The sequence below is a fragment of the Sycon ciliatum genome, chromosome 10, assembly GCF_964019385.1.
Source record: "Sycon ciliatum chromosome 10, ocSycCili1.1, whole genome shotgun sequence".
NCBI classification, from domain to species: domain Eukaryota; kingdom Metazoa; phylum Porifera; class Calcarea; order Leucosolenida; family Sycettidae; genus Sycon; species Sycon ciliatum.
In genome coordinates, this window is record NC_088652.1 from 8,119,706 (window position 1) to 8,147,356 (window position 27,651).

Sequence of the window (27,651 nt, forward strand, 5' to 3'; positions counted from 1 at the left end):
CCGTGCCATGTGCCCCTCTGCTCTTGCACAGATCCACAGACGTCTCCCCGAGTGTTGCGGATAGCCTGTTCAGATATTGGCTTTATTTCTCCAAAACAGCGCTGCATATCTCGGATGGCAGACCACACATATTTGCCGCTGAAACGTCCCCGCTGCACCACCGCCGCTTTTTCCATTAACCAGGTGGTCTTTGCCTGCCGTATACCAGCCCGAGCCTGGCCACGAGCCTCCTTGAAAGCCCTGTCGTCATTCTGATTGCCAGTTCTGAGCCACAGGTCATAATAGCCGATTACGGGATGCTAGTAGAGGCTCCAGTGTCGGGGCACTATTACGAAACCAGTCCGGTACACGCCGCTTGTCTCACCTCCCCAGCCACATCGACCACAGCCGACTTCACATCATTCCACTTACAGTCCACGGATGAGGCACACTCATATGTATCAGCCAGCTGGGACTCAAGACCAGCACAGTACCCAGCATGCAATGCAGACACGCCCTCAGCCTCCTCCTCTCATAAATGGCAACCGGTTAAACCGATGGACAGCAAATCTCCGAGGCCTGGAATGCGAGTCACAGTGATTGCGCTGCTATGCAATATCAGGTAATCGATACTTCATGCGGATCTAGCGGTGGTCAGTGCTACACTCTGCCGTACGCTTCACTTGACAATCCATGCAACGTTTACGATATCGCTGCCGAACAATTACGAAGTCTATGCAGTGCCATTTCTGTGATCCAGGGTGCTGCCAGGTGTACATGTGAATGCGCCTTTTGGGAAACAGCGTGTTACAGACAGTCAGCTGTTGACAGGCCAAGAAAGCAAGAAAGCTATGGCCAGCATCATTCACTTCACCCACACCATACGATCCACGTACTCCCTGCCACATCTCCATTTGCTGTGGACCAGCACCTACACGTGTATTGAAGTCACCCAGGACAATTACATCATCCAAAGTATTGATAGCGTCCAGTGCAGTTTCAAACTGGGCAAAGAACTCGTCCTTGCCGATTTGAGCCGACCTGAATGTTGGAGCGTAACAGGACATCACCGTCATCCAAGACAACACACACACACCCACACTTGTACTTGTTGCTCACTGCCAAAACTGGTCATGTGGGTCTCCCCGGTAGAGGGGAGAGAGACTCAAAAGGAATCTTGGAAAAATGACTCAACTGGCTATTGAACCACCCAACGGCTGATACCCCTGAAATCCCCAAAACTCTGGGTGGACTTGAAAATAATCCCACTTATGGGCTCACCACATCTCAGTAAGTGGGTGAGGACAAGGTGCAGAAAAAGGATTTTCGGTAGGAAAAAGAATTGACGGTATCAGGGTGTCCGTTCCGGGATCCAACTTCAGTTACCCCTGCTCCCAGTGAAGGTAATACTTGCTATTAGTGTGGGTAGCTAAATCAGAGTGGATCTGACTAAAGCTTCACTAGCACCATAACTACACAAGAGTTAATCTAGCCAGAAATAGGCCATGATTAACAGGTATATATACTTCAAATAGAAAGTATAATTATGAACCCTGATACCAAAAAGGTTGGTAGGTACAACATTACACCTTCAAGCAGCTAAGCCCGTTGGCAACAGACCCAACACAATCTAGCATAAGTGTACCCACCAAGCGAACTAGCTAGCACACACACACACACGCACATCCTTACGTGCCCATCTTGGATATGTTGGAGCTGGCACCTTCTCCGCCGACTCGACTCCACAGTTGATGGTCTCACAACTGTCATCCGGAGCACGCGGGAAATCCATCCAACCTTCCGCTCGAAATGCTTGCGATAAAGTACCACTCCCTGATCAACACACAGTGATTCCGAGAATTCGTCGCTCATCAGTTACCAGTAAACTTGAATATACCGAAGAAGATTGTGCCTGAATAGCACCACTTTCAACTGCTGTCCAGGCCCGAAAACGCATAAAGTCAAGGCGACGAGAAGCGGTATGGGCAACCAATAGCTTATCGCCGAGTTAGCGAGAAATACAGGTCGGGATTGCCACCTAACTTCCAGAAAACGTCGCCGGATCTGGCGGTGGAGCAGCCAGCGGAGAATTTTGCTTGAGTATCCACGGGAGGGGACTCTTCAGGGACAGTCGTTGTGGTGCACGCAGCTTTCAGGACTCGTATTCTTCAATATCTTCAGGATTATCTCATATTCTTCCTTGTTGGCTGCTTGCAAGAATCATTGTCCGTTATCAGTTCGTATTCACATGATTGCAGACTTCATCTGTACAATATCTAGCCGTAGAGAATGTTAGCCATTTGTGATTGGACCCCTCATGTTTCTCGCCTGCTTTCTTTTCTACCAATGCTGCGCACTGTGCTTGGTCTGAGATCTTGTGCTGTTTGTAGCTTCTTTCCGTTACCAGTTTCACACCCTGCTCAGTATAATGCGCCTAATTTCTACAGAATACAATTAATAATTTACAATACCATGCCGGACAGGCAGGCATAGTGGGATGGTCTAAGACCATGATTGAGAAACAGAGGGTACCAGGTTCAAGTCCTGCTTGGAAGCGGAAGGAATTTTTCCAGCCGTGCTGCGACCCACAGTTAATTGGGAACTCGTGGCCTGGCACGAGGGTAACATGGATGCAGCTAATGGGACTTCGGTCTTTGACCACTTGGTGGTGGGTCTGATCTACTCACCTCCCACCGTTTAGGCGCTGCATCTGCGCCTTTGATCCTAGAGGGTGGTGGCGTTCCCACGGCGGATGCGGAAAACTCGGCTTCCAGCCGAGTCTCACGCGAACCGTGAAATTTATTTTTTTATTTTAATACCATGCCGACTAAATTATGCTATTCAGTATCCCCTTCTCTGACGGCGCATTTTCGTAGACGGAACAGCTGCTTGGAGGAACTCCAGTATCCGCACTCGTGAACCATTCGCTGTTGGAATGTTTGCTGCGTATAATGGCTGCCGAAGGCATTTTGGTGACAGGTTGATGATTTCACACAACATACCAAGGTCTTCGAGCTTCAAGGATATCGAACGGTTTCAGGTCCAGTTGGCGTGCCTATAGCACTTGAGCAAACAACGACTAGAGCTCCCTATTTTGATACCGAAGTAGAGGTCGTTTCATGCACGACTTATCGAGCATTCTAATGTTTAGGGTGAGATATATATATATTAGGGGTGAAACAATTATACCGAGTACTCGAGTACTCGCTCGGTTTTTTCAAAAATAATCGTACTCGGAATAAATCAGAGTACTCGTTCATACATGGTGCATGCATTTATCACAGAAATCTGCAGTTTCAGAGCAGCAGTAGGCAGATATTGAGGTGCAGACTGTGTGGTGAACATTTTTTCGCGAGTTGAGAGAGCCCAAATGACCCACGAACCGATATACCCGAGAAAAATGACTGCTACTCGGTTCAATCAGGGTTGTATCATGTGATTTTAAGGCCCCTGGTGTGCAATTTTTAGGGGATGAAGAATACTCGAATACTCGAATATTCGATCGGAGAAAATCAGAGTACTCGAACTCGGGATCTCAGTGCCAACTTTCACCCCTAATATATATAATATTAATACTCAATCTGCGGACAGCATGCTGTTTCGTTCTTTGTGAACTCATCAGCGCAGCACAGAGGAAATGAGGCCGAACCTGATAGCAATGGAAATAAAAATTTCCAATCAGGCCCGAACGTACCTTGCCAGAGTGCTCAAACTGACAAGTCAGTGAGCTCTGCGTAATGCAAACAGCAAAGGCACTACCCCCCCCTATATATATTAATATACTGCAAAGGATCATTCAGGAATGTTCTTTGCAAGGACGTTAACTAATACAGTAACAGCTTTTGCAGGATGATGGCGTTCCTACGGATGTTGAAACCTCTGTCGAAATGAATCTCAAGCGAGCCGTGACAGTTATGGGTTCTTTTTCAGTTGCTCTCGCAGAATAGTATTCCGGCTTTCCGCATCATGTAAGATTCTTGCGAATAGAATACCATTCAATAGTCCTAGGCCTGCGTGAAGTCCATAATAATTGTATACCGTTTCTGCACTGTTGTTCATACGAGGCACTTTGAAGGAATTGTAGCAATACATACATGTACATGTAAATCACCTGACTTTCTAGTAGTCATGTACAATCTCCCTTGCCATTGCCATATCGAGGGACTTGCCCCTTCTGTTCATGTCATGCCTCGCTTTAGTAATGGTTCATGAATCCGTCCAGTCCACAGTCTTTCTCCGTTTTTCTTTCCTTTCAGTTGTATGTTCCTTTCTGCTCTGTTTTACTTTCTCTTTTCGTTCGTCCCTCTTGATATTTGTATTTTGTACTGTTGAGGCCACGAACTGAACTAATAAAACCAAACCAAACCAAACCATTCTCCTCATCGACCGGAAAAGGGGTGGGGTCACCGGGGTCGAAAGTCGAAGTCCGTAATATCGGTACCCAACCCCATGTTATGTACATTGTACATGTACCTTTGAAAAATTTGGGATGGGGTAACTCATGCTGTGCAATGTCAGGATTGTCAGCTGTGTTATATAGATTTTACATGTCTTATTGTTCAAAATCTGGTTTAGTTAGTGGACTCGATCGCATAACTTGTGCCCACATTTTCCATGTTAAAAACCTTTAATATTAATGTTCTTTCCATGATTTTGTACTTTTTTGAAAGTGGCTGGATGTTAATACACATATTGGAAGAGTAAAACGAAGAACGTTGGAACCTGCTGATCCCATTTCACATGGGTAGCCACTTCTTCACCGCTCGGTACGTTTAATTATAGTTCGTACGCATGATTGTATGCTCTGTTCATACATGCATTGCAGAGCCAAACACTTACAATAATTTAAAGAATAAATGCTCTACATTGTATTGTTGAATAATCATGCATTTATATTGGTTTTAAAGAATGATTTTGTTGGCTCGCCTTGTACTTGTACGCTTCAGTAGAATGATGTCATCTTTGTTATCAAGCACGTAGAAGTAGTTGGTCTCCAACGCAACCTAGGAATGCCTACAGAACTCAGGTAAATGCTCATTCAACTACTTCTGAGTTTTAAATTTTAAGTGCTGAGTATGAGGAAAACTGTTTAAAGGTGTCACCACTACTGTCGATGACTGATTAAGCTCGTAAACACTGGTCGATGAGAGCACCTCTATTACATAACCATCGAAAGCTCACACGTACGAAAATCGAACATACATGTATCTCAGGCAACGCATTTATGAAGCATCACCTCGCCTACGGTAAAACCTGGTTAAGCGACCACCCCACGGTGCAAGCAAAAGCTCTCGTTAAAACGAAGTGGTCACTAAACACAGAGGTCCCTTACACCAGGTTTAGTATTTGAATCCAACTTTAGGCTTCCGGCAGTGATGCTCAATGAAATCCGATCGTGTTAGTCAAGTACGCATGGATCACTGTGCAGGTCTCTACCTGTGTCGCACACCTGCGAATACTAGGATGTGAGTTTGTGGTCATTCAGGGCGGATTTCACTGCGCTGTCGTTTGTGTTTCTCTCTTCTTGTCCTCTTTCAAAAATTTTACGTTATTGGACCGAAAGAAACGTTGACCCAAATCAGCATGCCGATGAGGGCCTTGTGGAACAAAGACGAACTTGTCCGGTGTCAGGACATGATAAGAGAGGTACATTGTGCAATGTACTTGTGAACACTGTCTCTGAATTAGGATCACATGACAGTGACCAGATTGACATTACTCAAAGCAAGCTAGTGTGACCGACTATATGTGTAGTGTCTGCCAACCAGTTCGTGTCTGAAGCACTTTGGACTTACATGTATACCAGAAAGTGTAACAGGCTGACAGCACTAGCCGGAGGAACTTGCAAGCTCTGAGGCTTCACAACTCTTTACTCTCGAAATCAATTCCACACAGAACTGAGAAGAATCAGCGGGTTATATAGGCCAGGGAGAGAGAGCAGCTGGGAGTGAGGGCAGAAGAAAGCAGGAGAATAGCAGGACAAAAGACAGTGTGGGAGGAAGAATGGACCTAAGTGGCGGGCAAAGTTTATGCAACAGGAATTACATCTAAAAGTATGGAGGAAACGAATGTGAATGGCAGGCAGGGTAATGGGGCATAAAGATTACTAGGAAGACAACTGTTGGAAGATCTAAGGAAAAGGCATTTGAATGTGTGTGAGCTAGGGCTGATCAATAACATGGGTTCGGGGAAGAAAGCTGTAACCTGTTGGATGCATACATGTAGAACCGGGAAGGCATCTCGCAAGGGATCAAAAGGATCAGTGATGGGGAACAGATTACACAGGAATCAATGTACATGTAATGTATTAGTACAGCATGAATGCGATAGGTCATGCCGTACCTGTCTGCAGGCAGGGTTGTCTAGTAGTCCTACTTCAAAGTAAGTGGTTGCTGGGAGAACCACTTAGCATGTACATGTGAACTACTAGTACAAGTAGCTAGTAATACCAGGAGGTTGTGTGATGACTGTTCAGTGATACTGATAGAGCTAGAGATACTACATAATTATGCACTCTTTTCAGGCAGTCCTTTGCCACTGTACGTCTTGAAACACTCCTCCACTCACTCACACAGCACACCAGCAAGGATGCGTTGATGCTGAAAATACCATCTATTTGCAAGTGAATTCTCTATAGTTCGTCTTCTTGCCCTTTTACTTCATGTTCCTAACCTCTCTCCCTAACACACTCACGATTCACGTGTCCTTCATAGGCATTTTTCATCTCAATGTACTTGCAAGTAGATGATAGTGTTCAGTACCAACGTGTTTTGGCAGGTTTGATGTGTGAGTGTATGGTGAGTGCATCAAGTTCATGTACGCATTTTCACTATGGTTGCGTAGGTGCGAATGGGCTGCCTGTTTGTCGACCCTGTCCGACCATATATTCTAGCCAATCGAAAGTTTTCACAGTGTTCCGTTTGTACTGGGTATATACAGACTCAGACGTAGCGACAAACATACAGTGTAAAAGAAAAAATAAGAGAAAAGAAGGTGAAGTACGAGATACACGAGTAAGTGCGAGCCAATAAGAGAGTTTGAGTGAAGAGAACAAATCTCTCATTCATGTACATGTAGTCTAACCCTGTTACGTACTCGCGCCTTTAGTGCCCCCGGTGCACTCTTCAAGAGAGGGCACGTTTTTCAATGGTTGAACAATTTTCGTCATGCAGCATAATAAACAGAGAAGGCAAAGAAAAACAGATCCTAACGTTTACTGTAAACTATAACGATTCCTGATCATGGGATGGTGGCGTCCCACGGAGGCGGAAAGGTGGTTCTTGGCCAGGAGGTTGTACGACTCCTTGTTCTTGACCTGCCCGGTACGTGAACCCGTCGCATTGAAAAAAGAATTCTTTTATAACGATTCAAAAGAAAATTAATGGTAAGAAGAATTGAGAATTTGATCCTGAAATCACCAGTGCAAGTAGATAAACGAGAAGTCAAGAACATCAAAAGAACACCAAAGTTACGATAATTTCAAAATGCCTACCCACTCGAACATCGGTGTTCGATCAATGTATGGGCTGGCCAATGAAGTGTTAAATACTTGCACATGCGTGTGGTTACAAGACCAGAGGGGGGGGGGGGGTGACTATTCAAGGGAGGGCTGTATTTTTTCACTGGATCTTTGAGACTAGCTCCAATCGGGCGAGTACGGTGTACATTGTCACTTTCTTTATTTCTCACCTGGTGGTTCCATTTTACTTTTCAACTACCTCTGCTCTTGGTTTTGTTTGTGTCCAGAGTAATGGTACATGTACATATTTATGCCTTCATAGTGCTAAGTACTTTGGCAACCATACAACGTATCATTATGTACACGCAGCTCGGAAGGGGAGGGTGGCTGGTATTCGTGTTGCATATTAAACTCGCATCTCGCTCTGAAAGTGCTAAGTACGCTGAGAGGAAAACATTGGTGCGCACTTGACTAGATTAATATGCACGTCTGTGCATGTACATGTACATGTACAATATTGTTTATCTACTTGAGTTCTACAAGCACTGCTAGGTAGTTTTCGAGATGTACTACTTGTAGGTACTTCAACTCCACTACTTTCCGTGTTTGCGCAATTGCTGACATAGATGCACATGAAGATAGCACATTTTGGCTACAGTACCAGCCTGATCAAGTATTGGACATTCTTGTACATTGTACAGTACAAGAAGTAATGATACACGAGCCTGCTAAAAAAGATAATCACCACGAATCGACTAGGCAAGAGACGTGAACTGAAGGTGTTAGTGAGACAGGATGGATTTTCAAGATGTCACAGGACAGTTTGTAGCTACACTGTAGATGTAGAGAAATCCGGTCAGTGGAATGAATGCCACGCTGCGTGCTGTGCTGCACTAGACTTGCGAACATTGGGATGTGAGCTGGTCATGGTGCAGGGCGGGAACTACTTGATTCACATGAGCGGATTGTGAGCAGCACTGTAAAGAAAAGTATTAAAAGTATAATTATCGTGCCCATTCCCGAAGTGAACTCATGACGGCCACTAACACCCAGTACACCCTGTGCATTTTGGATAAATCGTGTGATGCTCGGCGCGTGTAGACGGACACGTGTTTTATCAACCTAATAATTGGGTACTTTTCAGGCTCGCCAGCACCGGTCCGGTTGGTCAGGTTAATACCGGACCAACTTTGTGGCAACCAATGCATGTGTACAGCTGAGGAGGGCATACGCTCCGGCCATAATATACAGTATACACAAAGTGTAAAAGACAATGGTACGACCGGACCAATTGAAAACTGCTTGCGGAGGCCCTGCTTTTAAAAGTCCGAACCAGCTTGCTGTCTACAGCATTGGGTCAACCTACATTGTAATGAAATACATGTGCATGTAATTAAACAGAGTTCTGGAACACATTTTGTTACATATCCAGAGGGTAAGCCTTTGAAAGTTGGGCAAAGGAGTGTATGCACACAAGTACATGTACATGTATGTGATTGGCCACAGAGCGCAAAGATGAACGTTCTGGGAGACGCGAATTTTAAAAATGGCGTTCCGTCTTCATCAAAACTCAGCAAACATCAATAATGTGCATCACGGAAATCCGTACCTGCTCCTACTGTAATCCGATCGGCAACTACCTTTTAAGTATATATTATTGCACGATTAAAGAGGTCAATATATTTCATATATTGACCGATTATGAGGGCGATAATAGATTTATCATGACATAGCATACCTAAGCTGTTTTTAGCTTTGTTTATAGGAAGAAATGAATACTATTGTAATAGTACATAGTATGTTCATATGCCGTTTACATTGGACATTACTTCTCTGTAAACAGAACTTTTCAGTTGTCATTTGTAGTACATATGTTCCCCAAGTTCTTTGACTGAGAATCTGACAGTTTGGGTTCAAATCCCAACATTTGACTTCAGATTTTTCTTCTTTCAGTTCTGATTTTTTTCTAAGTTGAGGAAAAAGTTTAAAGTCCTCGCCGAGGGCTAAGTGGTCAATACTAAGTGGTCAATATAAGCGGTCAATATTATGCTTATATTTGACCGCTTAGAGATCACAAGTTTCTGTGGGGGTCAATAATAAGAGAGTTATTATAAGGTTACTTAAATCCTTGAAAGATGGGTGGTGACATTCATACGGATGCGGGACACTCAGCCTCTAGCCGAGTCTCACCCAAGCCGATTATGTTTTAATGCAGAGTAAAGACGAGCACTGTCTACATCAGACGCACACCAAAAACTGACTGGGAGCACGCAAGTCACAAAAACAGAGACCAGATTGGATTGCAGGTATTGGAATGACTAAATCGTGGGTGAATGCAAACGACACGGCGAAGAAACCCTGGGACGCCAATACAAACATGGATGGGGGGGGGCATGAAGCAATACATTTTAATGCAATGAAATGCAACCTCAGAAACTTCAATACTTTGATTCTAATTCAGGAGGAACTGGAATGGGGTAAAGGCTAGCACTGAAAGACCGCTAATGACATGATTTTTCACCAATGGCAGATGGAGTGAAGTACATGCAATGCACCGCTAACAGCCATAACCACCCTAGCAGTCAACAATGCTTGATTCACATAAGCTGTGAAACAAAGTTGCAGATAGCAATATAAGAAATAGAACTGAGAGAAAGAAAAATAAGAGAGAATGAGAGAGGGGGGGGGGGGAAGTAGAGGATCGAGAAACTCACGTGGCCAACAATTGCGTGCATCACAAACCTTGGCAAACTGACAGCAGAATTACCGAATCCTGAACTGACAGACAGACAGGCGTTCTTGTGAGCATGGAGTATCGTTAAACATGCCAGTACCACCATCCATCTCCACACAGTCTTCACCGCCCGGACCCACGTTGTTTGGCTCGCCCTTCAGAAAGTTGTTGATCACAGCGGGCCGCCCAGAGACATCTACGAACCTTCCCTCGGTTTTGAAATCATTGTAGAACAACCAGACACCAGGAACGCCTGTGAATGGGCGGATGAGATTCTCCAGGACAATGAATTCTTGCATGTTGCTCGGACTGGCCAAGTCTCCACCATTCCGTCTGCAGTTTCGGCGCGCTTCTCCACGGGTCATGGGGCGATTCTCGTAGCGGTATATCAAAAGTCCAGTTCTGGAGTTTCTGCAACACTGGGCAGTCATTGAAGCTGTTCTTGCCTCCCGCTTGCCCATAGCACTGGAGGTGCTGTTGCCCTTCTTTGCACCTGCTGAATGTGCTTCCGCACCCACTTGGCGTGCCTGATCAATCTCTTCTTCGTCCAGGTTGTCCAAGTACTCCTCAGCATGGTTCTTGCTCGCATACGATGCAGTCTCCTCAGCCAGTTTATGTGCCTTGTCAATCTCCTCTTCGTCCAGGGAGTCAAAGAGAACCTCAGCATAGCTTCCGCTATCCTCTGAGGAAATTGTGCCAGCCAAAGTCATTGAGAGCAGGCACAGACCAAACGCCAGAAGAATGGTAAGACGCATCATATTCACTTCACTGGAAAGTAGAGAATATTTTCTGAAGGTTAATTTTGTCAATATCGACTAATTATATGACCGATGTGGATCAACTGTTGGTTTGGTTTCTGTTGTTTCAGCTTCCCATTTTATACTGTGTGCTAGCTACTCTCTTTAACGGGGAGGTGCCGACTGCTTCAGGATCCTCTTAGTATTTTTGGCTTAGACACCCTACGTCTCACTGAGTACGAAAAGGCGACGCCAATATATCCTTAATAATGCTATGGTGACAGGTCTTAGAATGCCCTGGGAACGGCCAACTCTCCACAGATCCGAAAGAATGCTGTGCGGTGGGCGCAGTATGGTTTAATTAGAGCTGGTTGCGAATGGTCTTCAACCGCATGCTGCCATGTTCGCATTACCAACTGGGAAAGTACTCATCTTAAATTGCAATTACAGTCTCCCAGAAAGCCTACACAATAATTATTAGATTGACAAGCGGCTCGGATTCCAGCTTCGGCTTATCTCCTTGTGCACATGCGCGTTTGCGTTAGCGGAGTGCCTGCTAGTGCGTTACATTTACCATGTGCGTATACATGTACATGTACATGTGCGTATACCTGTCCATTTAACTGCTAGTACATGTATGATTTTCTGGGTGTGCAGGGCGGACTCAATCCCGTGCGGCAATCGATACCTTGACCTTTAGAATATTACTTTCAAGTAACATCTACCTGCATGTAATTGTGCCACTTTAATAGGTTGGTGCCTAAATCAAATTTCCCCCCGATCCACCAAATTTTCTGGATACGCGGACCACATCTTACATGCCTGGCATGCAACTGGATTTTCCTGTATGAACACCCACTGGTTCCAAGTGGCTTGTACAAACACCGTGTTCGCACTATGCATAATGTGAACAATGCGTACTCCTGGGTATCACACTCCACCTGTGGCAGTCACGATCAAATTTTGGTTTTGCCCGTACAAAAGACTATTAGTACTAGCGCTCTTGTGCTAAGTGGTGACGGCAACACAAGCACGCTAGTTGAGATCAGGTCCAGGACACGCACTGCACCCTTGAGAGGCACACTGTACTATGCATGCAAACCTGGGGAACCCGGAGATGAACAGTAATGGAAGCGCACGCGTGTTAGAGCGCGGCTGGTATTTTCCATGTTCCATTCGTCGTTAAGTTACCTGATGGCAGACCTCTTAGAGAAAGACGTCACTCATATCAAGGATCGAAGTTTAACGAGCATTGCTCAGCTGGCCGAGCACTCTACCATAGGCATAGGGGACATTCAAAACTATTCACATTTTAATAAAGGTAAAAAAACCATATGCTACCAGTTATGACAGAACAGTCCACCAAGGTAACGAGATATATATACAGATAGATAGTGCGACAACGAGGCAAGTCGCTTAGCGTGAACACTATTTGCTCAGCATCCAAGTTTCAAAACTATTCATGGTGCTATTGGAGACGAGCGGAGTCAAGATATCCATGCCCATTGATTTTGTTCCGTGGTGCCGGCATGTCGTAAATTCCTTGTCGTCCACGGGCAACGTGTGTGTGAGAGTGAGAGAGGGATGGCATGGGTGCTTGCGTGTGCGTGTGTTTGTAGGCAGGAGAAGGGCGTAGTCAGCTTTGAAACTATTCAGGCATTCTCCAACTTTGCCTGAACAAGGTAGTGGGTGACGCTTTTACACCTACATGTATAAAATTGAATGATTGGGAGGGATAACCTCAGTAGCGGCAGGATAAGAAAAATTAGACGTCGATCTTACGGACACCGCGTGGCCATAACTAAGTATATTGGCTCCAATACCTTCCGCCAACCCAGCTTTTCAATGTGGCAACGCCTACGACAGGATGAGAAAAGAACGCCACAAGGTGAAATATCCCTACGTCATGAGCGCTTGACGAGGCCAAACATTCGGTAACTAGAAACCAGCAGTGATTGCAATCCAAGAATGCTTGGTCCTTGCCTGGGTAATTTAAATGAAAAACAGTTGCCATTGTGTCTTCACCGCAGCGGCGCCCCGACTCTGATGGAAGTCTCACTGCATCAGCAGTGACGTATAATCGGCAGATACTAAAGTGGTGAAAGTCATTTTGTATTTCACAGACTTTTCCTTTTCCCATGCCCTCAACAAGTTCATGCTAAAGACTGTGTGCATTATGTACGTGTTTTCGTATGGCTTGTCCCTACTCTAACCAACGGCTCCCCCAGCGTCAACTGTCCATTTTAGCGATATTACAGGAACAAAGAGCTATAGTATAGTAACTAGTCAGCACCTGCCCGCCTCAAAGATCTCACGAAAGCGAGTATAAAAGGACCATGATGAGCTGACTAAGTTCAGGGACGAAACCCTCATTTGATCAATTCCAACCTCCAGTCGCTATTGCCAGCTGTGTTAATTATCAGAAATATAATTATTCTTTCCTCTAGTGACACAACCATGATGCGTCTTACCATTGCTCTGACGTTTGTTCTGTGCCTGGTCTCAATGACTTTGGCTGACGACATTACCGCGGATAAGAGTAAGCGCAATGCTGAAGATTACTTATCCTCCATGGACGAAGAAGAGATAGATCAGGCACGTCAACTGGCGGAGGAGCGACGTGCAGCAGGTGATTACACAACTGCAAAGAAGGTCAATAGCACCTCCAGTGCTGTGAGCAAGCGCGAGGCAAGAACAGCTTAAATGACTGTCCAGTGTTGCAGAAACTCCAGAACTGGACTTTTGATCTACCGCTACGAGAATCGCCCCATGACCCGTGGAGAAGCGCGCCGAAACTGCCGACGGAATGGTGGAGACTTGGCCAGTCCGAGCAACATGCAAGAATTCATTGTCCTGGAGAATCTCATCCGCCCATTCACAGGCGTTCCTGGTGTCTGGTTGTTCTACAATGATTTCAAAACCGAGGGAAGGTTCGTAGATGTCTCTGGGCGGCCCGCTGTGATCAACAACTTTCTGAAGGGCGAGCCGAACAACGTGGGTCCGGGCGGTGGAGACTGTGTGGAGATGGATGGTGGTACTGGAATGTTTAACGATGCTCCATGCTCACAAGAACGCCTGTCAGTATGTCAGTTCAGGATTCGATAATTCTGCCGTCGGATTAGTTTGCTAAGGTTTGTGATGCGTGGGAATGTTACAAGCATTAGTTTCTCGATTCTAGCGCCTACTCTTCCATATATTCTTTTTCTCTTTTCGTTTTCCTTTGCACCTTGCTGCGTCACATTTTCGTTACACCGACAGCAAATAATATTGTTGGGATGGCTGTCGTTGTGAACAGTCCTCTCTGTCAATCCCTCTAATCCTAAGCAAGTTGATATCATTGCGTTCATCCATTGTTGGCTTAGCCACCCTTCCATCCCCCACCCCCCGAAACATTGCCATTGCGTGTTTTATTCTGACATCTTGTTCAATCGATTGTTTTTCTTCCTCGTTACATTGTCTGTCTTCTTTTCTATTTCATCTTATTGAAGTGTCCTTTTTTCGGATCTGACATTGGCCATCTCTTCCCATAATATAATTGAGTAGTCATTCTAATAAAAGTAGTAAAAGCAATCATATCATCAAACCCATCTGCTGGTTGTGAGGTGCCTCCGCGGATTGACATCCTACGGAACATATCACCTACACGGGTTTTTTCGGGCTCTTTCACGGGCAAATTAATACAATGGTTTAAAAATGCAATAAATAATACACTGGAGAAGAAATCAGAAAAATCCATGTGTAAAATAAAGAACTTCAATCAAAAACCAAAATCAAGTTTGTTACAATAAAAAAATAAAACTCAATCATTACACAGTGGTCTTGTTTGCTCAGCCCTATAGTGGGTATTGTGATTGCAGGGGGTGGTGACCAGGGTACTTTGGCAATCATGTAGCATTACAATCAGAGAACAAGTGGCATCCTCGATGTACATGTACATGTACACTGTTGACATTTATTGCACTACTGTAAGTGGACAAAGATGTAAACAGGTCCCATCACATCGCTCTGCTCTTTAGTCCTCTAGCGGGTATTATTTTTTCGACGTTTTTGCGTCGGCATCGCTAAGCAAGCGCGGCTAGCCTTCTCATAAGCTGATCCGTGATGAAGTGACAATACAAGTAATGCATATCAATGTATTTCAGAGAGCATGTCTGAGAAAACCAGAACATATGTGCAAGTCGATCTCTCAGATTTCGCTCAAATTTTGCCGGTAGGTTTGCTTTGGGGTGTAGATCAACATTCCAAAGCCCGCACAAAATCTTTTGAAGGGAACAATGATCTAGAAGACCTACGAGACCTGGCATTCTTGTGTCACGAGGCACGTGATTTCATCATTCCTCTTGCAGTAAAATCCAAAAACTACACGCAAAAATTCAGTCACTTTTGCATCAACTGTTGCAACGAAAAATGTTGGTGGCGCAAGGAGAAGCTTGTGGTTTGGAGTGACAAGTGATCACCGCTGCTGATCGTGACGTAGAATAATGCTTTCTGGTACACGACACAATGCACACGATCACGATCGTTCCTGAGGCGCTATTCGAAACGGACCATGAGGGAGGAGGTAAGATGCATTATATTTCTTGCATGCTCTGCTCAGAACATGCAGAGACTATCGTTATAACGCTAGCAGTATTGCATTGGCAAGAATTCTTGGAGATAGGCTGAACCGTGATCACGCCTATTGCCACAGCAGATGCATAGCATCTTTGATGAGATGCTATGCATCTGCTGTGGCAATAGGCGTCATGACAGTGCAGATCTTACAGTGATTGCTGGTCTAATGCCCAGGGAAGGGCCAAGTATCCTTGGATTCCAAATATCCACAGGTGTCTTCTTACCGTACGTATGCCTCACCTAGACAACAGCTCCTATAGTCTGTTTCAAAAAGATTTACAATCAGGTTTGGGTCTTAAAAAGTATGTAGATAAGGGAAATTTGGACAACAAAGTACATAGAATGGCTTGTTAGGACACGGCAAATTGTTCTGTGAAGGTTTCGGAACAATTGGACCAGCCGTTAAGGAGTTAGAATTTCGGCCAGGTTTCCAGCCTTTTCCCATGGTTTAGAATTTGCCCAGGAAGCCAGTATCGATTTTTTTATCAAAACCCACGATTTATCCTTTCCTTTTTGGCCTTGTGGTTATGAATGCTGTCTGCTGACCATGAAGTACCGGTAATTAGTTGTGAGTTCAAATCCCAACCTATCCTCAAGTCAAACTTTTTTTTTCATTGTTTTGGTGATCAAGCTGGTACAAGACAAAGAAGATGGCTGCACCAAACGACTTGTTGTTGAAGCTCGCGCTTCCTGCCGAACTGACTGACACTTGACTGGCTCACGCCATGTGAACACACCCACAACACTGCAATGGCGTGAGTGAATATGGAAGTCATCGCGCTGTAGCTTTTTGAGATTTATTTTAGTTTCAAGATCGCCAATTGATTTGAATTAAGCAGTCAACGCCGTCTTCTATCAGCGTTCACAAGCGTCTGCTTTTCTCAAAATTTCGTCGAAGTCACATGGATAGCTTTTGCCCGGCAAGTCATTGCCTTGGGAATGAGTCCGTGTCGATGTCGTTTTCGTCACACGGTGAGTAAACTGCATCGCAGCTCAGAGAAACTATTTTGGTCACAAAACGAATTGGGACACATGCCGCTCGTCAACATTTACAACTCTTTCGTTTCGACATGTCCTCTCTGACTCCATTATCGATACGAAGAAGAACTCGTTTGTTGTAAACCAGATGTACATGACTGTATCAACGTGAGTGAGTTGTCATTTTTCCTGCGTTCGCGCGGAATATTTCTTCGCGTTCACAGTGAGTTTTTCCAGGCAGCGCTCGAGTGCTCATACGGTAAGACGCCAAACTCCGCGGGCGATCGCCAGGATTGCAAGTCTTTTTGAAACGGACTGTAACGTTGAGTGTTTCACCTTGTGCTGTCCTTTTCTTTCCCAGTCTCAATCCCCTGCCACTTTGACCTGCTGGGTTAGAATTAGTTTTTGGAGCCATGATGACTTTGCCCGAGGCCATATAGTGTTCTGAATGTCTGGCACATTTGTGTACGTAATTGTGTATGTGCTTCGCTTTAGTTCTGGACTTGCGTACACGATCCCTTTGGAAGTCCATATGTGTCCTTTACTACACTGTTGCGGTGCGATTAGCACACAATATGTATTCCTCGCCTAAGCGAGAGGGCTTAGGAACCTGGTCATCGGATGTTTTTTCACCGTCCGTGTACGATTGAGTCAGGCTTAGTTTTCCGAATCCCTGGGAACGCGTCTTCTACGGCGTGGAAGGTGTGTTTGTCAGACCCATCAGCAAATGGTCAGAGCTAGAATATCCCATTCACTATAATTATCTATGCTTCCTTCGCCAGCTTGTCTTCCCTTCTGTTCTTTGTCTTGTTTTCTCAGGCAGTTTTATTGAGAATCACCTGTGGGAGCTGTCCCATTTTCGTATACGGTTGTTATTGTTGTGTGCGCGTATGTCTCTCTGTCTCTTACCAAAAAGCTCTCCCAGTTTCAGCTGCTCCTTCTGGTCTACATGTAAAGGCTGCGCTACGGAGAGTCATTCGAAGGACATGTAGTCATCGCCTTGTTGCCGCAAAACCTCCTAACAGTCTGGTATAAAAGGGTCGCTGTGATCACAAGAACGCCTGTCTGTCTGTCAGTTCAGATCTCGATAATTCTGCTGTCGGGTCAGTTTGATAAGTTTTACCATGCATGTTATTGTTTCGCACGTTAGTTTCTCGTTGTTGCACCTACTCTCCATGTTTACCGTTTTTCGTTTCCCGTTCCATCTTGCTATGTCCAACTTTCACCAACCCCAATGTTATTGTTGAGTTGACTCTCATCGTGAACAGTGCTATACCTCTACTTTTATATTTTGGAAGTACTTGTATTAGTCATATCGCTCATTTACTTCTGCCTGAGCTTAGCTACCCTTCTACATGTGTATCTTCCCTAAACATTGCAAAGTACCATCTTCCATGCACCGCATCACAGCCATTCTTGCGGCTCCTCCTCTTCCAGTCACGTGATACCCGAAGCCACATGATACAGTCAATGTGAACGGGTACCAGGCGCGTGCCTGGCCATCTTGTGGAGAGGGGTTATGTTCCTTCCTCAGGATTTTGCGTCCATTCGTAACCCGTCCAAGGTACGGAGTAAGCGTACAGTATCTTCTTTGTCCTGCACAATCAAAAATTAAACAGATCACATATCCAACTAGCACTCAGAGTTCAGTGTCATTACCTTGTATTGAATCTTTGAATCTTTTAAGCACTCTAGTACTATACTACTATACTATATTAGTTTTAAAGCCGATTTTGCCAAGCATCATCATGATTATGACGTAGTATGGAGCTTCCGTTTCTTCAATCAAGGTTGTTTCACCCGCTTACCAAGCGTACCTTGTAAAATTTATAGACTTGTCTGTTGCGATTGCTCTACTTCCTTACATGATCATAACAACATCAAAGCACCAGAAGTCAGTAAATCAGATCAACTTCCTATACCTATATTGAGTATGTAACAAGTGGTACACGGTCATGATCATGATTTTTCGTTGAAAAGAAATGAATTAAGTAGTTCTTTCCTGTCAAATAGTACAAACAACAACGTTTTGAGAATTTTGCCCGGCAACATCTTTCAAGTACTGTACTACTACAAATAATAACGTGGGTGTTTTGCGGGGTCGGCAGCTTTACAGGGGGTTTCCTCGTAGTATCGTGTGTCGGCTTGCAGTGCGAGATACACTATTCCGGCTGGGTGTATCTTTCAGTAGCGGGTAATAGCTCCAGACTTCTTGACTGGAAGAAGGACAACATCTCCAACCTTGAGAGTTCCTACAGTCTCATATCGTGAGACAATGGTCATAAACCCGTACATGTATTCATATTGACCTAATCCTTAGCTGTGCTGCGGGATGGGAGCCGATTTAAAGTGGCAGAGCAATGCCATATGCCTTACAGAATGCGGGTATACTCAGGCTGCACACCTGACTCCTCTATGACAGCCTATTGCCATGTAACAGTACATCCGAAGAACCTTTTCATTTTGTTCTGTTAAGCATTCACTGACTGGCACAAGTGAATAGCGGTGGTCGTGTCTTAATTTTACTCACACGGATGACCTGGACACGAAAGTCCATCATTGTTATTCTTGACTAGTGTCAAAGCCCGATTATGCCGCGAATCTCAACTGTGCCGAGGGGCAGGTTTACATTAGTTCCTACACGGCAAGTTCCACGTACCGCACCCCTAGAATAAGGCAATTCACCAGTGGTCATTCTGGCCGAGGATTAAGATACCGGTATAACAATTTTAACCTGCCGACCTAGCCCGCAAGCAAGATGAAATCAAGAGGCCTACCTGATGCGAGCTGCACGGCAATCCACGCCATAACAAGAACAAAAATGAAACGGCAGGAGATAGCCATACTGGATGGCCTCTTCATTAACCGGTTGACCTGGTTATTAGCAAATCTGACGGCGGGCACAACCTGTGATTTGTCTTCTCAAAATGGATCACGAAAACACCGAAGCGTGCCTCACACCACAAGGAATTGCGCAGGAAAGCGATAGGCTTTTTCTGCTTTTTGACGCTTGGAGAGCGAGTGTTCCTAGCCTGCACTGCACCACTCCGTTGAATTGTGAAAATGTCATTACCAGTTGTTCGTAAGAACAGGATGTGTGTTTCCTTGAAGTCGACAAGTGTTTGACTCTGTTTTTCGCGTATACTGGCCTGTCTTGTTTTGTGCCAGTCCAGCAGTATGTATTTCCAGCATACATGTATGCCTAGTGTTAGGATCTTTGTAGACTCACACTAGGAGTACGTAAAGGCAAGGGTAAGCTTAGACCAGCGAAACGAACGCCTACCCGGAAATCTACTAATATTCAAATGATGAGAGGTCTGCTGTTGTCTGTTTTTGATTTTCAAAGGGATATACCCGCACACACAAACACACACTACTACTACTACTATTGACAGCTGCCAAGAAATGACCACGCTGCTCCCAGAAGGGAGGTACTGTCAGAGAGGTTAGGGGAGAGGTAGGTAGTGCTTCAAATGGCGCTCCAGGGCCTGTCGCCTCCGAAACTGGCGTCAATTACAGACTCGGCAATGATGTTCAAAGTGCTGGCGATCAGTCACTGTAGGGCGATTCGGGCGGGGTCCACAGCGATGGCGCTTGAGGCCAGCAGTAGACTTAAAAGTACGCTGTCAGGCTGTACATACCGGGACCTCGGCAACAGGAGGAGCATACCGGGACCTCGGCAACAGGATGAGCATACCGGGACCTCGGCAACAGGAGGAGCATACCGGGACCTCGGCAACAGGATGAGCATCACTAGGTGGTCAGTCGTCACAGTTGTCCTTCTCTTGACACTTATGCACTGCAAGCCCACCCCTGCTCCGGAGCCATCTACTGCAGGCACAACACTGCACTGATGTCGGACTGCTGTGCATTTGTGCCGGGCCATGTCAGCGCGACGACGAAACATGCAGTCGCAAACGTGGCACACAATCGTCTTCGGGGCAGGCTCCTTCACCCCCGCTGCTGCCGACACAATATCACGCCATTCTTTGCGATCGTTGGCCGATTCGAACCAATTGTGCACAACGGCCACAGTCAGATCAGCCCGGACAGCGTCCTTCCAGCTCTGTCGGGGGCGCAAAACGGGCGGGTTCGTTGGAGATGAGCGAAGAGCAACTGCTTGGGTAACCGATTGTCATCGAGCCGAGCTAGGTGCGTAAGCTACTCCAAGCGTCTTCTCTGTACCATGCACGACAGTGGAGTAGGGTCACCCCACTGTGCGCGTAGTTGCTCCGATGTGATGTGTTGCTCCCACTGGCGGCCGCGCGAAATGCCAAGGATTGACTGTAGGTTGGCGTGATGGAACCTGTCCAGCTTGTCCAAATCCAACTTCAATGGGGTCCAACACTCTGAGCCATACAAAACCGTGGTGAGAACACATACCACGTACAAATGCCGTCGAGTAGGTTGGTTCAGGCTCTGATCATGCAAAATCCGCCGAAGACAGCCAAAGTCCCTGGCACGCTTCGCAAGGCGGCTCTGGACATCGGCATGAGCTCGCGAATTCGGAGTTATGACAGGTCCAAGATAGGGGAAGGAGGTAACAGCTTCAACACTTTCATTGCCAAATGCCAGATCGGAACAATCAGTGGCGGCGACTCCATAGCCCGCGACCAGTAGCTTAGTCTTCGTCATGCTGCCCGTGAGGCCAAAGCTGGATGCCACATCACAGAAGGCGGATAGGGAGAGGTCGGCTGCAGCACGAGTTGTTGCGAGTAGGACGGCGTCATCGGCAAACTCAAAATCATCAGCATGACCAGTCTGAGACTGTCCCATCAATCAAGAAGCTGAAATCCACATCAGACTCGATGCCGCGCTCCCTGAGAACAGACCTCCACCGCTCCATCACCAATCCGAAATACAGGTTGAACAGCACAGGAGCCATGACACATCCCTGCCGTAAACCATTTTGTACAGAGATGGGATCGGTACAACCACTAGCAACACAAACAGACGCCGACATATCCGTATGGAACAACTTCACGAGAGCCACAGCCTGAGGGGGGGGGGGGGGGACACCGAGCCGAAGCAATGCCTGCCACAGAGCCTCACGAGGCACAGAGTCATATGCTTTGCGGAGGTCAACAAAGACGCAAAACAGCTTCGATCGATGCTCATAAGATTTCTCTATCAGTTAGCGGACAGAGAAGATGGCATCAGCACAACCACGGTTTCGCCGGAACCCACACTGCGACTCCGGTAGCTCATCCTCAGCGAGCACTTGCAGGCGATTCTGCACAACCCTAGCAGCTAGCTTTCCCACAACCTCCAGCAATGCAATTCCTCGCCAGTTGTCGCATCGAGAAAGGTCGCCCTTCTTAGGTATGGGGATGAGCACTGCATCACGCCAGTCCTGTGGTACGTAACCCTCCGACCAGACAGATCGAAGCAGGTCCAGAAGGAGTGGGTGGAGGACGGGCACACCAACCTTCAACAGTTCGGGCACGGTCTGCGACATGCCACCAGCCTTGCCGTTCTTCAGATGTCTCAGAACATGGGTCAACTCTTCTCCCGACGGTGGCTGCGTTAGCGAGTGCATGATCTCCCGCTGGGGAATTTGCTGGAATACCTCTGCATCGTAAGTACTGCAGACATTCAAAACACCCGAGAAATGCCCGTGCCATGTGCCCCTCTGCTCTTGCACAGATCCACAGACGTCTCCCCGAGTGTTGCGGATAGCCTGTTCAGATATTGGCTTTAGTCCTCCAAAACAGCGCTGCATATCTCGGATGGCAGACCACACATATTTGCCGCTGAAACGTCCCCGCTGCACCACCGCCGCTTTTTCCATTAACCAGGCGGTCTTTGCCTGCCGTATACCAGCCCGAGCCTGGGCACGAGCCTCCTTGAAAGCCCTGTCGTCATTCTGATTGCCAGTTCTGAGCCACAGGTCGTATAGCCGATTACGGGATGCTAGTAGGGGCTCCAGTGTCGGGGCACTATCACGAAACCAGTCCGGTACACGCCGCTTGTCTCACCTCCCCAGCCACATCGACGACAGCCGACTTCACAGCATTCCACTTACAGTCCACGGATGAGGCACACTCATATGTATCAGCCAGCCGGGACAGTACCCAGCACGCAATGCAGACACGCTCTCAGCCTCCTCCTCTCATAAATGGCAACCGGTTAAACCGATGGACAGCAAATCTCCGAGGCCTGGAATGCGAGTCACGGTGATAGCGCTGCTATGCAATATCAGGTAATCGATACTTCATGCGGATCTAGCGGTGGTCAGTGCTACACTCTGCCGTACGCTTCACTTGACAATCCATGCAACGTTTACGATATCGCTGCCGAACAATTACGTAGTCTATGCAGTGCCATTTCTGTGATCCAGGGTGTTGCCAGGTGTATATGTGAATGCGCCTTTTGGGAAACAGTGTGTTACAGACAGTCAGCTGTTGACAGGCCAAGAAAGCAAGAAGGCTATTATTATTATTATTTTGCTTGTTCGCGTTGGCATCAACCTGCATAAAGCAGGTATATAGCCTTCGCTTAAGCTGCCATAAAAAAGAAAGCTCATCCTAAGCGAGAGGGCTAGAGGGAAATATAACGATAACGATAACGATAAGAAGGCTATGGCCAGCATAATTCACTTCACCAACACCATACGATCCATGTACTCCCTGCCACATCTCCATTTGCTGTGGACCAGCACCTACACGTGTATTGAAGTCACCCAGGACAATTACATCATCCAAAATATTGATAGCGTGCAGTGCAGTTTCAAACTGGGCAAAGAACTCGTCCTTGTCGATTTGAGCCGAACTGAATGTTGGAGCGTAACAAGACATCACCGTCATCCAAGAAAACACACACACACACTTGTACTTGTTGCTCACTGCCAAAACTGGTCAATTGGGTCTCCCCGGTAGAGGGGAGAGAGACTCAAAAGGAATCTTGGAAAAATGACTCAACTGGCTATTGAACTGCCCAACGGCCGATACCCCCTGAAATCCCCAAAACTCTGGGTGAACTTGGAAATAATCCCACTTACGGGCTCATCACATCTCAGTAAGTGGGTGAGGACAAGGCGCAGAAAAAGGATTTTCGGTAGGAAAAAGAATTGACGGTATCAGGGTATCCATTCCGGGATCCAACTTCAGTTACCCCTGCTCCCAGTGAAGGTAATACTTGCTGTTAGTGTGGGTGGCTAAATCAGAGTGGATCTGACAAAAGCTTCACTAGCACCATGACTACACAAGAGTTAATCTAGCCAGAAATAGTCCATGGTTAACAGGTATGTATACTTCAAATAGAAAGTATAATTATGAACCCTGATACCAAAAACGTTGGTAGGTACAACATTACACCTTCAAGCAGCTGAGCCCGTTGGCAACAGACCCAACACAATCTGGCATAAGTGTACCCACCAACCGAACTAGCTAGCACACACACACACGCCAATCCTCACGTGCCCATCTTGGATATGTTGGAGCTGGCACCTTCTCCGCCGACTCGACTCCACAGTTGATGATCTCACAACTGTCATCCGTAGCACGCGGGAAATCCATCCAACCTTCCGCTCGAAATGCTTGCGATAAAGTACCACTCCCTGATCAACACACAGTGATTCCGAGAATTCGTCGCTCGTCAGTTACCAGTAAGCTTGAATATACCGAAGAAGATTGTGCCTGAATAGCACCACTTTCAACTGCTGTCCAGGCCCGAAAACGCATAAAGTGAAGGCGAGGAGAAGCGGTATGGGCAACCAATAGCTTATCGCCGAGTTAGCGAGAAATACAGGTCGGAATTGCCACCTAACTTCCAGAAAACGTCGCCGGATCTGGCAGTGGAGCAGCCAGCGGAGAATTTTGCTTGAGTATCCACAGGAGGGGACTCTTCAGGGGCAGTCAGTCGTTGTGGTGCACGCAGCTTTCAGGACTCGTATTCTTCAATATCTTCAGGATTCTCTCATATTCTTCCTTGTTGGCTGCTTGCAAGAATCATTGTCCGTTATCAGTACGTATTCACATGATTGCAGACTTCATCTGTACAATATCTAGCCGTAGAGAATGTTAGCAATTTGTGATTGGACCCCTTATGTTTCTCGCCTGCTTTCTTTTCTACCAATGCTGCGCACCGTGCCTGGTCTGAGATCTTGTGCTGTTTGTTGCTTCTTTCCGTTACCAGTTTCACACCCTGCTCAGTATAATGCGCCTATTGTCTACAGAATAAAATTAATGATTTACAATACCATGCCGACTAAATTACGCTATTCAGTATCCCCTTCTCTGACGAGCATTTTCGTAGACGGAACAGCTGCTTGGAGGAACTCCAGTATCCGCACTCGTGAACCATTCGCTGTTGGAATGTTTGCTGCGTATAATGGCTGCCAAAGGCATTTTGGTGACAGATTGATGATATCACACAACATACCAAGGTCTTCGAGTTTCAAGGATATCGAACGGTTTCAGGTCCAGTTGGCGTGCTGAAAGCACTTGAGCAAACAACGAATAGAGCTCCCTATTTTGATACCGAAGTAGAGGTCGTTTCATGCACGACTCATCGAGCATTCTAATGTTTAGGGTGAGATATATAATACACTGCAAAGGATCATTCAGGAATGTTCTTTGGAAGGACGTTAACTAATACAGTAACAGCTTTCGCAGGATGATGGCGTTCCTACGGATGTTGAAACCTCTGTCTAAATGAATCTCAAGCGAGCCGTGACAGCTATGGGTTCTTTTTCAGTTGCTCTCGCAGAATAGTATTCCAGCTTTCCGCATCATGTAAGATTCTTGCGAATAGAATACCATTCAATAGTCCTAGGCCTGCGTGAAGTACATAATAATTGTACACCGTTTCTGCACTGTTGTTCATACGAGGCACTTTGAAGGAATTGTAGCAATACATACATGTACATGTAAATCACCTGACTTTCTAGTAGTCATGTACAATCTCCCTTGCCATTGCCATATCGAGGGACTTGCCCCTTCTGTTCATGTCTTGCCTCGCTTTAGTAATGGTTCATGAATCCGTTCAGTCCACAGTCTTTCTCCGTTTTTCTTTCCTTTCAGTTGCATGTTCCTTTCTGCTCTGTTTTACATTCTCTTTTCGTTCGTCCCTCTTGATATTTGTATTTTGTACTGTTGAGGCCACGAACTGAAATAATAAAGCCAAACCAAACCAAACCATTCTCCTCATCGACCGGAAAAGGGGTGGAGTCACCGCGGTCGAAGTCGAAGTCCGTAATATCGGTACCCAACCCCATGTTATTTACATTGTACATGTACCTTTGAAAAATTTGGGATGGGGTAACTCATGCTGTGCAATGTCAGGATTGTCAGCTGTGTTATAGATTTTACATGTCTTACTGTTCAAAATCTGGTTTAGTTGGTGGACTCGATCGCATAACTTGTGCCCAAATTTTCCATGTTAAAAACCTTTAATATTAATGTTCTTTCCATGATTTTGTACTTTTTTGAAAGTGGCTGGATGTTAATACACATATTGGAAGAGTAAAACGAAGAACGTTGGAACCTGCTGATCCCATTTCACATGGGTAGCCACTTCTTCACCGCTCGGTACGTTTAATTATAGTTCGTATGCATGATTGTATGCTCTGTTCATACATGCATTGCAGAGCCAAACACTTACAATAATTAAAAGAATACATACTCTACGTTGTATTGTTGAATAATCATGCATTTTAGTTGGCTTTAAAGAATGATTTTGTTGGCTCGCCTTGTACTTGTACGCGTCGGTAGAATGATGTCATCTTTGTTATCAAGCACGTAGAAGTAGTTGGTCTCCAATGCAACCTAGGAATGCCTACAGAACTCAGGTAAATGCTCATTCAACTACTTCTGAGTTTTAAATTTTAAGTGCTGAGTATGAGGAAAACTGTTTAAAAGTGTCACCACTACTGTCGATGACTGATAAAGCTCGTTAACACTGGTCGATGAGAGCACCTCTATTACATAACCACCGAAAGCTCACACGTACAAAAATCGAACATATCTCAGGCGACGCATTTATCAAGCATCACCTCGCCTACGGTGCAAACCTGGTTAAGCGACCACCCCACGGTGCAAGCAAAAGCTGTCGTTAAAACCAGGTGGTCACTAAACACAGAGGTCCCTTACACCAGGTTTAGTATTTGAATCCATCTTTAGGCTTCCGGCAGTGATGCTCAATGAAATCCGATCGTGTTAGTCAAGTACGCATGGATCACTGTGCAGGTCTCTACCTGTGGCGCACACCTGCGAATACTAGGATGTGAGTTTGTGGTCATTCAGGGCGGATTTCACTGCGCTGTCGTTTGTGTTTCTCTCTTCTTGTCCTCTTTCAAAAATTTAACGTTATTGGACCGAAAGAAACGTTGACCCAAATCAGCATGCCGATGAGGGCCTTGTGGAACAAAGACGAACTTGTCCGGTGTCAGGACATGATAATAGAGGTACATTGTGCAATGTACTTGTGAACACTGCCGACAGTGACCAGATTGACATTACTCAAAGCAAGCTAGTGTGACCGACTATATGCACTCTTTTCAGGCAGTCCTTTGCCACTGTACGTCTTGAAACACTCCTCCACTCACTCACACAGCACACCAGCAAGGATGCGTTGATACTGAACACTACCATCTACTTGCAAGTGAATTCTCTATAGTTCGCCTTCTTGCTCTTTTGCTCCATGTTCCTACCCGCTCTCCGTTACATACTCACGAGTCACGTGTCCCTCATAGGCATTGGTCATCTCAATGTACTTGCAAGCAGATGGTAGTGTTCAGTACCAACGTGTTCTGGCTGGTTTGCTGTGTGAGTGTATGGTGAGTGCATCAAGTTCATGTACGCCTTTTTACTATGGTTGCGTAGGTGCGAATGGGCTGCCTGTTTATCGACCCTGTCCGACCATATATTCTAGCCAATCGAAAGTTTTCACAGGGTTCCGTTTGTACTGGGTGTATACAGACTCAGACGTAGCGACAAACATACAGTGTAAAAGAAAAAAAAGAGAAAAGAAGGTGAAGTACGAGATATACGAGTAAGTGTAAGCCAATAAGAGAGGTGAGTGAAGAGAACAAATCCCTCATTCATGTACATGTAGTCTAACCCTGTTACGTACTCGCGCCTTTAGTGCCCCCCGTGCACTATTCAAGAGAGGGCACTGCCCAAGAGAGGGTACGTTTTTCAATGGTTGAA

General features: G+C 45.9%; 1 protein-coding gene across 1 annotated transcript; it reads left to right on the forward strand.

Annotated features, from left to right (window-relative positions):
• The first annotated feature begins 13,678 nt into the window (after window positions 1-13,678).
• LOC135826597 (mannose-binding protein C-like) lies at window positions 13,679-14,014 on the forward strand. Its single transcript, XM_065339201.1, has one exon. It carries the CDS (start codon window positions 13,679-13,681, stop codon window positions 14,012-14,014), a length of 336 nt encoding a protein of 111 aa, XP_065195273.1.
• Window positions 14,015-27,651: the final 13,637 nt, after the last annotated feature.

What these genes read in the sequence shown, in the direction of transcription:
- LOC135826597 (XM_065339201.1), top strand. Translation starts at nt 13,679, where the DNA reads ATGACCCGTGGAGAAGCGCGCCGAAACTGCCGACGGAATGGTGGAGAC.